The sequence below is a fragment of the Aplidium turbinatum genome, chromosome 16 (assembly GCF_918807975.1).
Source record: "Aplidium turbinatum chromosome 16, kaAplTurb1.1, whole genome shotgun sequence".
Taxonomy (NCBI): Eukaryota; Metazoa; Chordata; class Ascidiacea; order Aplousobranchia; family Polyclinidae; genus Aplidium; species Aplidium turbinatum.
In genome coordinates, this window is record NC_137487.1 from 21,556,122 (window position 1) to 21,571,921 (window position 15,800).

Consider the following 15,800-nt stretch of genomic DNA (forward strand, 5'->3'; position numbering starts at 1 on the left):
CTTTAAAGGGCAAAAATAACACAAAATCACATTTTTTCCACATAGGGGGGCCCTTCGAAAGTCGGGGGGCCCGGGGCAACTGCCCCCTCTGCCCCCCCCCCTAAATCCGGGCCTGACTGTGAGTGGTGATTGACTGCTGACAGGCTGATTAACGTTTGCATTTCTAAGTTAAGCATTGATCAATGATCAATAGACTGCTGTCTCAAAAGAATTAAGTTGAACATAGCCTTATTAAAGATTAATTCATTTATATGATATTTTTTTAGTTAGGAGACCAAACATTTGTGCAATGTCCTTTGAAAGTTCAAATGGCATCGCACCAGTTCGTTGGGAAGTACAGTTTGAAAATCACGGTATAGTCGGTACCAGGGACGTGCAGTCAGGGGAGGCAGGTGAGGCAGCGCCTCACCTGCCAACATCTGGCAAAGCAAAATTTATATCAAAGATATAGTTATCACAGACTAAATATTATTTGTTAAAAAGTAGTAAATATTGCACGTTTTTAGGTGCTTTATCAGTATCTGTGTAGCTTTAAAGCAGTGGTTCCCAACCTTTTTGTTGTCGCGGACCCCTTTAGACAAATTATTAATTCTGCGGACCCCTACCTAAATTTTGTCTGAAACTCAATTAACATACTATTGACTATTGTAATAATTATGCTACTCAACTACTGTACTGTGTCATATTGCATTGCCGCTATGACTCCTGCGGCAAATATCAGGTTAAACAGTTGCTCAAATAAGAAAATAAATGAATTGTTCAAGAAATGTCAGCAGTATTTGAATATTAAGGTGACCCAAAGTGTCATGCCGAAACTTGTTTCAACGTAAGCAAATTTAATGAGAGGGCTGTTGTTGCCTTTCCTGAACTAAACGACTGAACTGTGTTTGAGTTTTTGACAATGCAACACGCATGTCATCTTCAACGTCCAGGCGACTTCGATGTTTAGTTTTCATTGTAACAAGAGCTGAGAATCCTGCCTCGCAAAGGTAAGTGGTTATGAATGGTAACAAAACAATAATCGCTTGCTTTGCCAAGAATGGGTAGGTTTGCAGTTGTGAGCACCAAAATTCTTCCACAATTTTTGAATCAAATTCAATGCGTAATAACTCTTTTGATCTCAAATCAATTATAGGTCATCTTTATTGAGATCGTCATCGCTAATGTTGCTCAAGTCAAAAAGAAAAGAATTTCGAATCCATGTTTCAACTTCATGCGGCAGGTGTTCTAACTTAAAATCACGTTGAAATGAGATTTGCAGGGTTTGCAAGTGTGCGCAAAATTTTTCTCTCATAGAGATCAAAAGAGTAAGCTACATTCTCTTTGAGTTTCATCCATCAAGATAAGATCTTCTAACATTGGAAAGTTAGCGTAATTACCTGCTTCCAATCTGCGTTTTCAAACCGCCAACTTGGCTAAAAACGCTTTCAGTTTTTCAGCTGCATCAATTATTGTCACACCCGGTACTTGAATGCCACGATTAACATTGTTAATATGACCGAAAATATCGGCTAAGTAGGCCATACCGTATAGAAAACTTTTACTCTAAAACAATTTGAGAGGGGACTTCCTTTTGCTTTCAAAAGAGTTGACACCTCATTTTTTAGCTGCTGCAGTCGTTTTAAAACTTCTCCTCTAAATAACCAACGTACCTCAGAATGATACAAAAGTACTTCGTAATCTGACCCTACTTCTTGACAGAGCGCTTTAAACGTACGATGGTTTACAGCTCTGCTTTTGATGAAATTAACAACTTCCACGCAATTCGTCAGAATTTCTTTCAGACTTGCTGGTAAAGTTTTTGCTGCTAAGGCGTACCTGTGCAAGAAGCAATGGGTAACAACCACGCGAGGAGCTTCGTTTTTTACTAAAGCAGCTAATCCGGCTTTGTTCCTGAGCATAGCTGGTGCTCCATCCGTGCATATACAGTAGAACAATTTTTTTTCAAAATTCATCAAGGTAATCACGGACCCCCAAATGCTTTCTCACGGACCCCCAAGGGGTCCGCGAACCCCAGATTGGGAACCACTGCTTTAAAGGGATACTAAAGGAAAAACCTGACTTGGCGATTTTTCACGTTCTTTCTGTTTAACATGCTACCATAAAACGATTTTCAATAAAATTTTGCCCCATTGCGGTCTGACCACCATTGCGCGCGTGCTTTTGTCAGAGCTTTCAAAGCTAGATTGGGCTTGAGCAGCGAAGCGTGCGACTGTACAGTCTGGGTCACTACAGACTAACAATCAGCTGATCTCGCAATAATTGTTACTGCGTCGATTTGACTGTAGCCTGTGTATGTATGTACATCAAAACATCAGATTTCAACGTCAAAACATCAGACAGTTTGCTCAAAACATCAGATGTGGTAACGTGGCTTTTGTTATTGCTGTCTTTTGTGACGTATTCTCGAGCAGTGTTTGCACTTTTGGCTGTTTTGAAACAAATGAAAATAAATGAAACATTGGACTTTGGGCCTTGCCAGCGCCATTGAAAACAATTTTTTTTCGGTAATTTTTCTTGAAATGTGTTCTTGAATGTTCAGTTTACGCATTTTAATGCTTAATTCCCGTTTGAAATTTTCATTTAGTATGCCTTTAATAAAATACCAATTGAAAGAAGAAAAACTAATTTTGGTTCTAACCATAAAAGAAAATTTTGACCCAATCATGAAATTTGACTTTCTTTTACTTAATAACTTTGAAACCTCTCTTCGTGTCAGCCTGAAATTTAGTTTTGGACGTTTTATGAACTTTGAACAAGGCAGAAAATTTTGACTTTATTGACTTTTGGTTACCCTAGTTATAACTTTAAAAGTTTGGCAACGGATATTTGAACAAGCCTAGTCACTCAATGGCTTCCATACGCTTACCATCTTGTTTTTATAGAAACCAATGTGAACATGTCAGCGCAAATCATAAAGCTGAAACACGCCCACCCCCTGTATGCTAGACAAGCTCAGTGTGAACCCCGAATAATACCTAAGTGCCTTCAGGCTTCGGCTATTGTGCCACTGTTTCATTACTAGTTGTTCTTTCCTTACGTTTACTTTGCGAGGCAAAGCCGCTTCATGCTACTTGTGTCGTTTCGCTTTATAATCAGGCTAGCGAGCCGCAAGTTGTTTGATTCTGGTGGCGAGTTGTTTTACGATGCGTATTTTGTTACAAATATTGTGATGCAATCATTTTTCTTTTGTTACACATTTAAGAAAAATAACAGTCTTTGCTTATTCTTATAATCAACTTGCAAGGGGGAGGGGGTACTATCTCTAAATACCCATTGTCAGTGTTGCAGGATGTGTTCAAGTAAAAATAATATTGATCTATTAACCCTTAGAAGGTTGGGCTTCTGGAGTGTTGCTCAGTTTGGGGGGGGGGGGGGGCTGTCGATTCTTTTTATGCTTTAGGAGTGATATCTCTGTTATTTTTTAAGGCACGGTTTCAAAATTTGAGATTCACTGTGTAAAATTATTCACGCTGAGCATATCCGAAAATTAAAACTATGTGAATTTTAGAACTGCTCATATACGTTGAAATGTTGAGGTGACTTTTAGGTAGAGTATTGAAGAACATGCATTGCAATGTTGTGATTAAAATTTTTTTACATAATTTTACATACAGCCAATTCCCTTCACGCTGTGAAACCAGGGCCTGATTAAGGCTCATGGGGGCCCGAGGCACAGCTAAGTTTAAGGGCCCCTGTTGGCAATCGCTTTCAAATCAAAGCAATGCCATGTAGTCTCTGCGAATGATGAAATATGGGCTAAAAAATAGTTCAAGCAAAACTATAACTTCATAAATATTAATTTAGCCAATTTACCTACAACTTTCTAACAGTATGAACACTTTCATACTTATTACAAAAATTATTGGATGAAAAATCTCTCTAACAGATTGGCAATTGAGCTCATTTCAATTTCATACAGGAAACACCAGCAAAATGTAGGCTACATTTGAATTTGAACTAGCAGAGTTTATTAATGGTTCCTTGAAACCAGTGCTGTGTTAAACCTTTTGTGGGCCCCGGGGCCAGAATAATTTTGGGCCCTCTATCGTCAAGCAGACCTATAATATTGTGTAAATTTTCACTGCATCGACATATAAATGTGGTTCATTTCAATAGACTTTCTCACCAGTTTAGAAAACAACACAAGTGTAAGTAACCGCAAACACAGGTCTATCATTTCTTAGCTACATCTTTGCTCGGAATGAAAGCCAAAAGTGTTAACAATTTCTAATAAAAAAAAAATACTGGGGAGCTGGTACACGTCCCCCCACCCTTGGCAACTCATGATAAAGAGGAATTGACCAAAACATGTGGATGGAAGTGTGTGAACAGTAAAGCAAAGGTAAAGTAGTTTCACCCTATATGTTTGGTTGAGTCCTGTCGTTGTCATGAGTTGCCAAGGGGGTGGGGGGGGACTTGTATACCAGCTCCAATACTGGCAATGGAACATTATCGGTCACGACGCGGTCATACCATCGTACCACACAAAATTTTGACTGTTTTAACTTTGCCCTGCTTTGCCGCCCGGTACCGCGCAGATAAAATCTGGGGATAAAACCAAAGCTGTGGAAATTATTAATTTCCATTCAGATTTGGTCATCTGATAACATTATTGTTTTTCACTATTTTTATGTTTTATCTGGCAACATTACTTGTTCTGTCAACCAAGGTGAAAACATTGTGATTGTACGGTAACTTGTAAACAAAAGCAGTGTAAAGCGTTTTGAGGATCAGGTGTTCAATTATTTTTATTCAACATTATTTCATTCCAAGGCAAAGCTTTCATAATTTTATGTAGGTATTCAAGTTAATTAAAGTTTTTAGGGTATGGTAGCCTAAGTTAGTGGCAAGAATAAACAGGTCCCTTGTGTTAAAAAGGATTTTTGTTTTGTACCGTACAACATGTGATATGTCAGGCTTATAAGGTATTTGAAAATAAGAGCAATTTCATGTGCATATATTGGAGAAGACCGGAGAAGACCACATAGTAATAGAGATGGTAAAAGCAGGAGGGGATATTCTACTCGAAAAGTTTTGTGACTTATTTAACAACGTGATCGAAACCGAAAAAGTGCCAGAACAATGGAAGAATGCTATAATTACTCTTCTCTTTAAAAAAGGAAACAAGAAAGACCTTGCAAACTATCGCCCCATTAGCCTACTTTCTCATATTTACAAACTATTTATGAAAATCATCAAGAACAGAATAAGCAGCAGTCTAAATGAAAACCAACCCCCTGAACAAGCAGCTTACAGACAAGGATTCTCTTGCATTGATCACCTGCATGCAGTTGGGCAGATCTTAGAGAAGATGAATGAATACCAACTACCCATATTTATGGCATTTGTTGATTATGAGAAGGCATTTGATTCCATCAAGCACTCCTCTGTTTTTAATGCAATTCAAATTCATGGTATATCAGATAAAATAGTAAACATTATCAAAAATACATACACAAATGGCACTGCACAAATCAGAACCGAGAAATTAAGTGATAAAATAAAGATTCAGAAAGGGGTGCGCCAAGGTGACACTCTTTCACCTGTTATGTTTACAGCTGCAGTTGAAGAGATATTCAAGAGGCTGAAATCTGAGACTGGACTTGTCATTAATGGACAACTGCTGACCAATCTCAGATTTGCAGATGACATCATCCTTTTTGCACAGTCAGAATGTACTCTGCAACAATTGCTTGAGGAACTGAATCGAGAAGGGAAATGAGATGGAATGAAGATGAACAAGAAAAAGACAAAAATAATGTGTAACGAGATAGCAGGGAAACAACCAAGGACGGGTATTTTGATAGATGGAGAAAAGATAGAGGAGGTTGATCAATACAAATATCTAGGAAAAATGATAACGCCAGGAAACGACATGGAAACTGAGATCACCCAAAGGGTAACATCAGGCTGGAGAAGATTTGGTCAATATAACACTTTTTTAAAGAGCAAGAATATTCCAATTAGCTTAAAACGAAATATCATGGACACAGTAATATTGCCAACATTAACATATGGAGCAGAAACATGGTCACTCACAAAACAACAAACAAGAAAACTGGCAGCAGCACAAAGGAACATGGAAAGAATAATATTGAACATAAATAGAAAAGACAAGATTAGAAATGAAGTTATCAGAAACAAAACTTGTATCAAAGATGTCATAGAAACAGCAACAAACCTAAAGTGGCAATAGGCGGGACATGTAGCAAGAATGAAAGACAACAGATGGGCCAGGATAACCACAGAATGGACACCAAGATATGCAAGAAGAACTAGAGGGAGACCAAAAAGAAGATGGCGAGATGACATAGAAGAAAAGATTGGCATCACCTGGATGAGAACAGCAAAAGACAGAATGGTGTGGAAACATATGTGGAGGCCATCTGCCAGCAGTGGCATGACCGGCTGATGATGATGATATTCAGAAAAACTAAATACAGAAGAACGTTTCTGCTAAAAGTACAGGACCGGTTTTTCCTGCTCGCAACATCACTAGTCAAGGATATTTATAATTATGGTATTGTAAATGTTAAAATTGAAATGATAATTAAACTATCTGAAATGCTATTTTGCTTACAGCTTACAATTTTTTAAAACAAAGCACTTTTATTGATGAAAAGAGTCTGAATATGTGAATTCAAAAGGGCCCTCCAGTTTTTTTTTTTTTTTATTTCACTATTTGTGCTTTCCAATTTCTTTCAATGTCTTCTAAATGATACTTAAAAAAAAACAGCCAGATTTTTCAAACATATTGGTACACACATAAAAAATACTCTATCAATTTTTCCATTGATTTTGAAATGGGCCCAACTACAGCAATTGCACTTCAACTTCTCTATAGTTTCTCCACAGAATCCTCAATGAGTGAACTTTTTAGGTATGATGCTTCTTACCAGTATGTTTAAGCATGTAATCATTATCGAAGTTTTACCACAAAAGTAAATGACCAAAATAATTAAAACAGTTGTGCCAAAAACACTTTGTGGCAGTTAGGCCCTTTTTGAATTCATATATTCAATTGCATCCAATACATTTCTGCAGAACATGTTACTAACTTTATCGCATTTTAACTTTGTTTTTAGATAGCAATGGTGTTTTTAGAGATGTTTCAGTGTAGTTAGGGCCCAAATTTGTAAAATAAGCCCCAAATTTGAGATGTTTTAGTATAAGGGCCTAAATCATCTTCTTAATGGACAAGTACATGCAGTGAACTTTAGCAACTCAAAAAACACTTTTCTGAAATGCAAAAATCTATTATTTGTGGGCCCCTTGAGATGGTGGGCCTGGGATCCGGGCCCCCCTTGACATGGCACTGCTTGAAACCTATAAAAGTATTGACGCCTACGGTATTAATGTAAAAAAAATTGGGGGCCCCCAAAACCAGGGGGCCTGAGGCCTGTGCCTCGTGTGCCTCATGGTTAATCGGGCCCTGTGTGAAACAGTTAGGATTAACGAGATATGGGCCAAATTAATTACTTTCATCCAGCTGGTGGGAAAATTTTGAACAATAGAATGTGAAATATTTCAGAGGATTTGCTGAGAAATGCCTTATATCTCTCAATTTATAACCTTTATTCGCTCAAAATTTCAGCTCAATAGAGGTAAATAAAAGTTAGGAAAAGTCAAGAAATCTCGTAGTCGCAGCCTCAGTGGTTTTAGAGATACAACTGTTGATACAAAAAAGTTGAATTGACAGCCCCCCCCCCCAACCTTCAAAAGGTTAAAAGTCGATGCCCAATTAAAAAAAACAAAGAAATCAACAATACCACAACTCGTAGCTGGCATAATTTTCACGTGACTACGAAGCAAAAGTAATCTAACTTTGAGGCAAAAATCGCACAACTCGCAACCCTTAAAACTTCCAGGCATGGTCGACACTTTTTGGGATTGGCAAACATTTCAAACTCACTTTAATTGGCAAAACTAGTCCGAACGAAATTTGCAACTCTGACAATGGTTACTTAGAGGTAACGCTTGCAGGTCTGATTTAAAAAATAATAATCTGGCAACACTGTATACATATGAACTGATTCGACGTCACCTACAATGTGGCTCATCTCGATGGCTACTTTCAGATTTCAGACACAAATTCAATTTACAAACAAATATTTATCTAATCTGGCAACACTGTAAACAAACAATTTAATTTGAATTCTTCTTTGAAATTATTTCATAAAAATTAATAAGTTAAATAAACAAACTTACTTTTGTTGATGTTTATCGACCTCAAGTTGAAGAACATAAACAAACCTTGGTTTGACAATATTATAAACATTTTTGTTGATGTTAGGTCACCTGATGTAAACAAGCAGTTTGTTGTATTTTTAACTCAACCAAACAAAATCACTGGATGACATAATTTTATTATAAACATCAACAAATAAATAAAAACATCATCGATTCTTGTGCGTGAGGAAACGACCGCGGCCAACCTGGATCTTCAACTTCTGTAAAAGACAAAGCAAATAATTGACGTTGATTTACTGTTGACATAATTAATTTTTATAACGTTGATACAACGTAAACAACTCTCACTTTATTGTCCGTCCGATCCAATGCTTCTTGCAGCTTTGATCTTTCCTCCATGTTCGGATCTCTCTCCTCCCCATCTCCATCATCGAGGGATTGCCACATCCCAACTTTCCCCTCAATTTTGTGCAACACTTCGATGACGTCATCGACAGATAGGCGGTTGTCACGGAGATCCATCCGAACAATCTAAACACAAATTAATTATGATGCAACAATTAAACTTAAACAATTTATTTATGTTGTGACTTTTTGTTTATTTATTTTATGTTTACAAGAATTGTTATAAAATGATTAAAATTAGAAACTGGAACTTACTTTGTGAAACTGAGACGTTAAAACAACGTAATGCGACGTTGAATCAACGTAACAACTGACCATGAATCAATGTGTTGGTTATAAAAGTTAAACATGACTCACGGATCCAGGCATCGAATTGATCGCATCCTTCCATAGAAGGAATCGATTGGAATTCATTCCGCATCCGAGCAGATCAAGGAGTTCAAGTCGCGTCGGCATTGACTTGATGAATGACGTCACTGCATGAATGTCATTCTGAGTGGCGGAGGGGTACATCCGTATCCTCCCTCCATCAAAATGACGTCCTGCTGTGACTGTCACTTCCAAGTCGTTGCCTTCCCTCAGGATCTTTGTGATGGCGATGATGGAGCGTTCATTGTGATCTAACAATGCAGGAATAATATCAATCAATATTAGCTCGGCTAACCAGGTTGTCATCTAAAACCACAGTTTGGTTCTAACCATAAAATAATCAAACATTGAACACAAGTTTTTACTAAAGAACAAAACATTAATTCATTTATATCGCAAACAAAAATATAAACAAATCATTTTGAACAAAACTTTCAGGTTTGAGTCAAAGTTCTAATTTGAAAATAACCTGAGTAGACTTTTCTTAGCTGGTCACAAAATCACAAGTTTTGTCTTGAACGGCTTCGAAGTTTTATCATTATCATTACATCATCGCTAAATCTTGAATTACGAGATATGGTGTAAGCCAAATTTAACAGGTGCTTGAATAGCTTCATAATGCTTATCATTATTACGTCACAGAAGATGGTTACGTGCGTTTGGAATATTGCAATCTATTCTCTCATTTAGAATTGTCGTTTTGAAAAGTTGGTCGAATATTTAACTGTCTGCTTGGTGCTTATACCAACTAGACGAAATTTCCGTCTTTATCTCAGTAATTTGTATTCTAGTGACAAGTTTTAGTGGGTACAGTGTTTCCTTCATTCTTCGACAGCCTTGAGGCTATTTTTACAGAAATACAATTCTTGAATAGACGTTTTCAGAAGAGTGTTTCTTTCTGTCATTGCATACAGACGAACGGATGCGGGAAATTTATGTTACAACTTTCCCACGAAGATATTATGGTTTACCGCTGTGACCAGCTGTTTGATGATGTTTCGGCTCTCAACAATTTTCTCAAAAATATTCTGGAGTTATTCATTATTATTCATTATTAAGACTATTATTCGCTTGTTTACAAGTCGGTTACCATTCTTTGATCTATTCCAGTCAGTAAGACATTTGCGAATGGGTTGCTCTCTCTTGTATCAGCATATAGTCTTAGCGTAAAATGCGAAAATATAGGGCCGCCTGGAATAAATTGCGACCTTAACAAATTTGGTATCGTTGGAAAGCTTAATTCCTCTAGATTAGGATTATCACTCTCCTTCAACCAGGGACCCTTGGCAAAAAAAGTTATGACCGTTTTTTAAGAAGCACCTTGCGCCGCTAGTGGCGCAGCTAATCTAGCTATACTTTCAACAGAAACTTGGTTGAAATTGTAGCAGAATGATTAGGCTAACGGTCTGCAAGCCGTGTAAAATTCTGGCTGTTGAAATTGCTCCGGTGACCACTGACCAGCTTATTAGCCATGAGGTTTGTAAGTAACTAGGCAGTAGCCTACTGAGTAGGTGTGTGACAGCAAAGATTCTTGATCTACCACTCTGCACTGGCTGCAGTACTAGCCTAAATATCACAGAACGGAGTACCAGGCAAGCCTATAGCCTAGTTTAATTTGTTTTGGGAAGTGTTTTCAAGAACATCATTATCGGTAAGTTATGTCAGGATATTCATTTAATTTGGTTTGCAACAGAAGTCAAAACGTTATATACGGTACCGGGAAGCAGGAGATACACAGGTGCACTAGGTCTGTAACAGTGTATGCTAGGCTATGATGAATGTTAAAGGAAACAGGCCTAAATGTTCTTTACATGCAGCATGTCTACTCGTCTAGCTCAGGGGTCACCAACCTTGTTTGCATGCGGGCCACTTTGGCACTTAGGAGAGCTGTGGCGGGCCGCACTAACAAAATTTTAGGTAGGTTGACTCTTGTGCTAGAAAAGAACGCATTTCGTACCTAGTATTATATTACATGTTGTTAATATTTATCTTAGAATACCGCAGCAACAAAATTAGTCGAATAACGTTACTGCCAGGCCAAGCTCCTTTAACAACACTTTTGACTTCTTTAACATTGCCTAATAAACGAGGCCACTTGTTTGCGCACTTATTGTTAGGCGAGCGGTTTCATCACAATATTCATCGCCAAGCAAGAGTGGTATCGTCACTTCGCTTTACAAAAGATATCTTGCAATTAACAGTTTCGGTAAACAAGGAAATATTTGACACATCGCAATACAGGCAACAATAGTGACCTGCAAACATATCAGCAAAAAATAGGCTCCAACAACAGGGAGAAAGAAACCTGGCACCATGAAACAAACGCTTGAGAAAATCACCAAAAAATAAAACGTTTCTATCGTAACTCATGAACAGTGTTCCTTCTAAAAAAGCAATGAATCGGTTTTTCATCCTTTTTGTGAGAGTTTATAAAACCGTCTTTCCTTGCGGTGCTTATTAGCATGGCAAGAATTGTTAACAACATTTTGCAGTACTAAGTTAAATATTTTCATACCAGAAAAAGTCTGTAAATTTATATATAATATTTTTCCAATTTATTATAAATTGAGTTGGCACACCGACCTATTTTGCCAACAAAAACTTGCATAAAGGAAAACTGCTCGTGAAACCCAATAATGGTGAAATGCACACTAGTGTTTACAAGACATTTACAAACTTAAAATAAGCAACCCTATGCTCACAGACATTTTCGAAATTAGAAAACAGACATTTTAATCAACCACTGGGACAATGTGGCTGGACATCGCATTGGAACAACTTTAAACGACCCCTACCTACAACTACAATCTGATTGGTCGGTCGGTGGAATCGTATACAAAGCGAAAACATGCTTCCCGGAAAGTATTTTCTGCCTTCATGCTGTTTACCACTTCAAGAAAAGTAGCCTACTTGTGCGCTGATACCTTCCGCGGGCCGCACATAACAGTGTGGCGGGCCGCCAGTTGGTGACCCCTGGTCTAGCTTATATTAAATTTTTGAGTTTTTTGTTGTTCTTTTAGTTGAGTTCTCTTTCATTTAACATCTTGGATTTTAAATGGCATTGCATGCAGATGTGAAGTATTTGTACCAATGAATGCAGTATGGTAGTAGTAGTAGACCACTGTTATAAGCTACCAGTGCACTGGTGCACAAACTGGAGACGTTTTCAAAAGACGTTTTAAGATTTAAAAAGACAATGGAGACGTTTTAAAAGAATACTGTGCATTTGTACAAAGACGGTATGGAAAATACCCCATCATCAGCATTGTGTTTGATGGATACTCAACCCACAAGTCAACAAAGACTTACGAACAAGGCAGGCGTGGAAGCAATTTGTCAGCAAATGTAGCAATTTCACAAGATGCTTTGGTAACAATGAGTCGTGAAATGTTTCTTCGCAATACAAACAACAAAGAGCAATTAATTAAACTGTTATTTGAGCATTTGAAAGCTCATGGTTGTTTGTATATCAAGCTCAACATAATGCTGATACTCTGATTGTGAATAGGGTGTTACAATTATCTACAATCAACACCGTGGTTGTGGCTGCTGATGATACAGACATCTTAGTTCTTTTATGTCATCATTGGAGTGACAAACAAAACACAATTTACTTCAGTATAATATTGATCGGAATAGTGATTCTAGTCAAAGAGAGCTGAAGTACTGGAAGATTTCAGACATTGTCCACTCACTAGAGGTGCTAAATTACATGCTGTTTGCTCATGCTTGGAGTGGATGTGATAATAATAACTCATGCTTGGAGTGGATGTGATAATAATAACTTCTGTAATATATCAACAAGGTACCAGTATAATTAATCATCTGTGGTAGCAGTACATTTTAATCTTGCTTTCAGTATTTTCTGGATTTTCCCCACTCTTCATTTCTGAACTGCTTACCATGCTTGTCTGAAAGTACATTTTTACCATTTTCTGATCAGCTTTTAAAAGATATGCAAGAATTCAAATGGCAGTCATTACCGAATCCACTAAACACTATTCTAATATTGTAATAATTTTATTTGTAATGCCAATGAATGTAGCCTATGGAGTGAACGCACACATTATTTTGTGACAATGATTAATTATTTCATCTGTCTTGTTGCTTAGGAAAGCTAAACATGTTTAATTACCTGAAGAAGGAAGAATGCTAAACATGTTTAATTACCTGAAGAAGGAAGAATTTCAACAATCTGTTGGTGTATTTGGTAGATTAGATTCTACACGTGAGCAAATAGCTGATGCTGGAAGAGATTTGTTATTGAAAAGGTTGGATACTGGGACTGTATTGGTGCACAGTTAATTAAATAAGAAGAAATTAAAACGTTGCTGAGTACTAGTCTGAATGAGATTCCCCAATAACAATGCAATATTTTGTTGATCTATCAAGCTTTAGTGCAAAACCTGCAGATACACTTGGCCAACTACGGTAAGTCAAGTACATGCAGACAGGGCCTCTGAGAGAAATTTTCACTCGGGGTACGAAGAGTCATTCTGGGCACCCTTTGTCTTGGAAAAAGTGTGATGTTTGCTTAGGCGTATTGCACACCACACAAGATTTTACTGCAGAATTGGACATCTGTGCGCAATATTAGTATCAGGCTGCAATAAAACTATTACCGTATTTTGTGTTGTGCGTACGAATTTACGATTTGTATACCATTAAATACTCTTGCCAGCATCTATGTTCAATACACAAACATTAACGTTTTGAAATTTACATTTCAGAGATGAAAATAGCAAAGTTTCACAACAACAACAAACGACTAATACGGTGCTTACAACTGATGAAATACACATAATAGAATATATTGGGGGATACGTGTTACGAAAATTGAAGCGCAGTGCCACAGATGAACAACAAGGCATTTTGTCTAAACTAGAAAGTGACACCAGTTGCACAGCGGGTTCATCTATGATTGACACACTACAAAACGACGAATACGGAACATCACTGAAGCCAAGTCCTACTCTGATGAAAATTTTGCTGAGGCTGGAAGTGGATTTTCGAAAACATTTCAGCTTTTGTAATACAATGCAGACTGTGTTTAAGGAGATTGATATAAACAGTTTGTATTTATTAACCAACAACTGGGACATTGTGTCATATATTGTAAACCACATTTGCAAGCTATATTTTAAAATTCGTACCTATCAAAAAACGAAGATTTTAAAGCTCAAAGTCATTGGTGATGTTCAGAAAAACAACATCAGTCTGCGTAAAGCGTTACAGTAAAGCCTAAGGTTTTAAAAACATTGTAAGACTTACGACGCTAGTCTAGACGGCTTATTAGAAATTCAGGTCCTTCAAAATTGATTAAGTTGCTGACAGGCTAACAGTAGCCTGGCTGGGTTAACTTTAGGGCTGCACTAGAGTCTAATTTTAGGCTTCTGACAATAACATAATGTTAAATAATAGGTTGAAAATAGCCTAACATGTGGATAGCACCTTACCCATGGTACAAAACTATATTCCTAATTAGCCAAGCACCCTAGGCGGTGAGATAGCTCAGTGGTAGAGCTCAACGCACATAAAATCGAAGGAACATCCCATCTAAAACTCTTGTGATGTCCGTTTAATCTACTGCGCATGTGTCTGTAGTGAAGCGTGACGGCCGACACGTAAAACGGAGCAAAAAGAGGAGTTTCCACTCATTGTGTTATATCTCGTTGGCTGGGAGCAACGAGATATAACACAATGAGTGGAAACTCACTCTTCTCTTAGTGTTTCTCTTTTATCTCTCTCGTTTCTCTACGTCGTACGTTTCATGGTTCACTGCTTGCACATGGAAGGCTACAGACTGCGACCGTACGGGTGTACGGCGTGCTAAGAATGCACTAAAGCAAGGCTAAAGTGACGGCGAATACCACGAAGCAATTGGACTGTTCCGACCATAGTAGCCTATTATTGTTAGGTGGTTTAAAAGTTTATTTTCGTTACCGCTTGTCTTTTCAGATTATTGTGTGAAATTTTGAAGTAGGTTAATCAGGAAGTTACAGGTCAATAAGCAGGGTAAATACATAGGCTCTTGCTAACAACAATATTAAATTAGTATAGGGTAGCAAAGGTCTACGAAATACGATACAAAACGACTGACTGTAGGCTATATGGTTATCAAAGTTTATCTTATCCAGTTATAAACAACCAACAGGGCTAGAAGAAGTTTGGCTTTTTATAACAGTGCAATGGAAAACAGTTCTGATAATTTAACCGTCGAGTATCTTGTGGAAATAATCGAAGATGAAGAATTTCAAAGTATTCCCATTTCAACGAGCGCGTCTACAGTGCAACGTGAATTTGGGTAAGAAAGCGTTTCAAAGGACCTCCGCACCTCTAATTAAATTGTGCAGTTGTGTGTTGAAAGCTGAATAAAATTGTTTGGATATATTATCCGGTATTTTTGCAGATCTCACTTATGTCCGAAAACTTACAAAACCAATGGGGGATTGCGTTTTCATGTCAAGTCAAAGCACGCTGGAAACACATGTAATAACACCAGAAAAGGTATGGTACTACAGTTCCGCATATTACCTGCCTGTAGACCGGCAAGACAACTTTATAGCCTGAATCGTCCATTTACACATTGTTTCTACGTCTGGCGACGACGGATCAACGTTAAAATCTGACTGCAGTCAGCCACTTGTGTGTAACAATTGCTGTGGTAGGCATATCCAGTCTGCCAAATTAAAACATATCGCAAATATTGCATCTATTCAACACCTGCCTACGTCGAATCGACGTAAAAAGGGGAAATTGTTAGACCACATTCCAGACGTCAAAATAGCAAAATGAGGCCCCTAATTTCTTGAAACGGAGGCCCATACCCCCTT

At 37.7% G+C, this 15,800-nt stretch overlaps 1 protein-coding gene across 1 annotated transcript in view; it reads right to left on the reverse strand.

Moving 5' to 3' along the window:
* Positions 1-8,348: 8,348 nt before the first annotated feature.
* The window catches only part of LOC145785322 (uncharacterized), a 36,088-nt gene continuing 28,636 nt past the window's right edge, over positions 8,349-15,800 (reverse strand). Inside the window, exons 6-8 of the mRNA XM_082596982.1 lie at positions 8,956-9,218; positions 8,542-8,724; positions 8,349-8,453 (exon numbers count right to left, since the gene is read on the reverse strand). Of these exons, the coding sequence (XP_082453108.1) occupies positions 8,400-8,453; positions 8,542-8,724; positions 8,956-9,218 (500 nt within the window). The 3' untranslated portion in view covers positions 8,349-8,399. The remainder of the gene's footprint in view (positions 8,454-8,541; positions 8,725-8,955; positions 9,219-15,800) is intronic.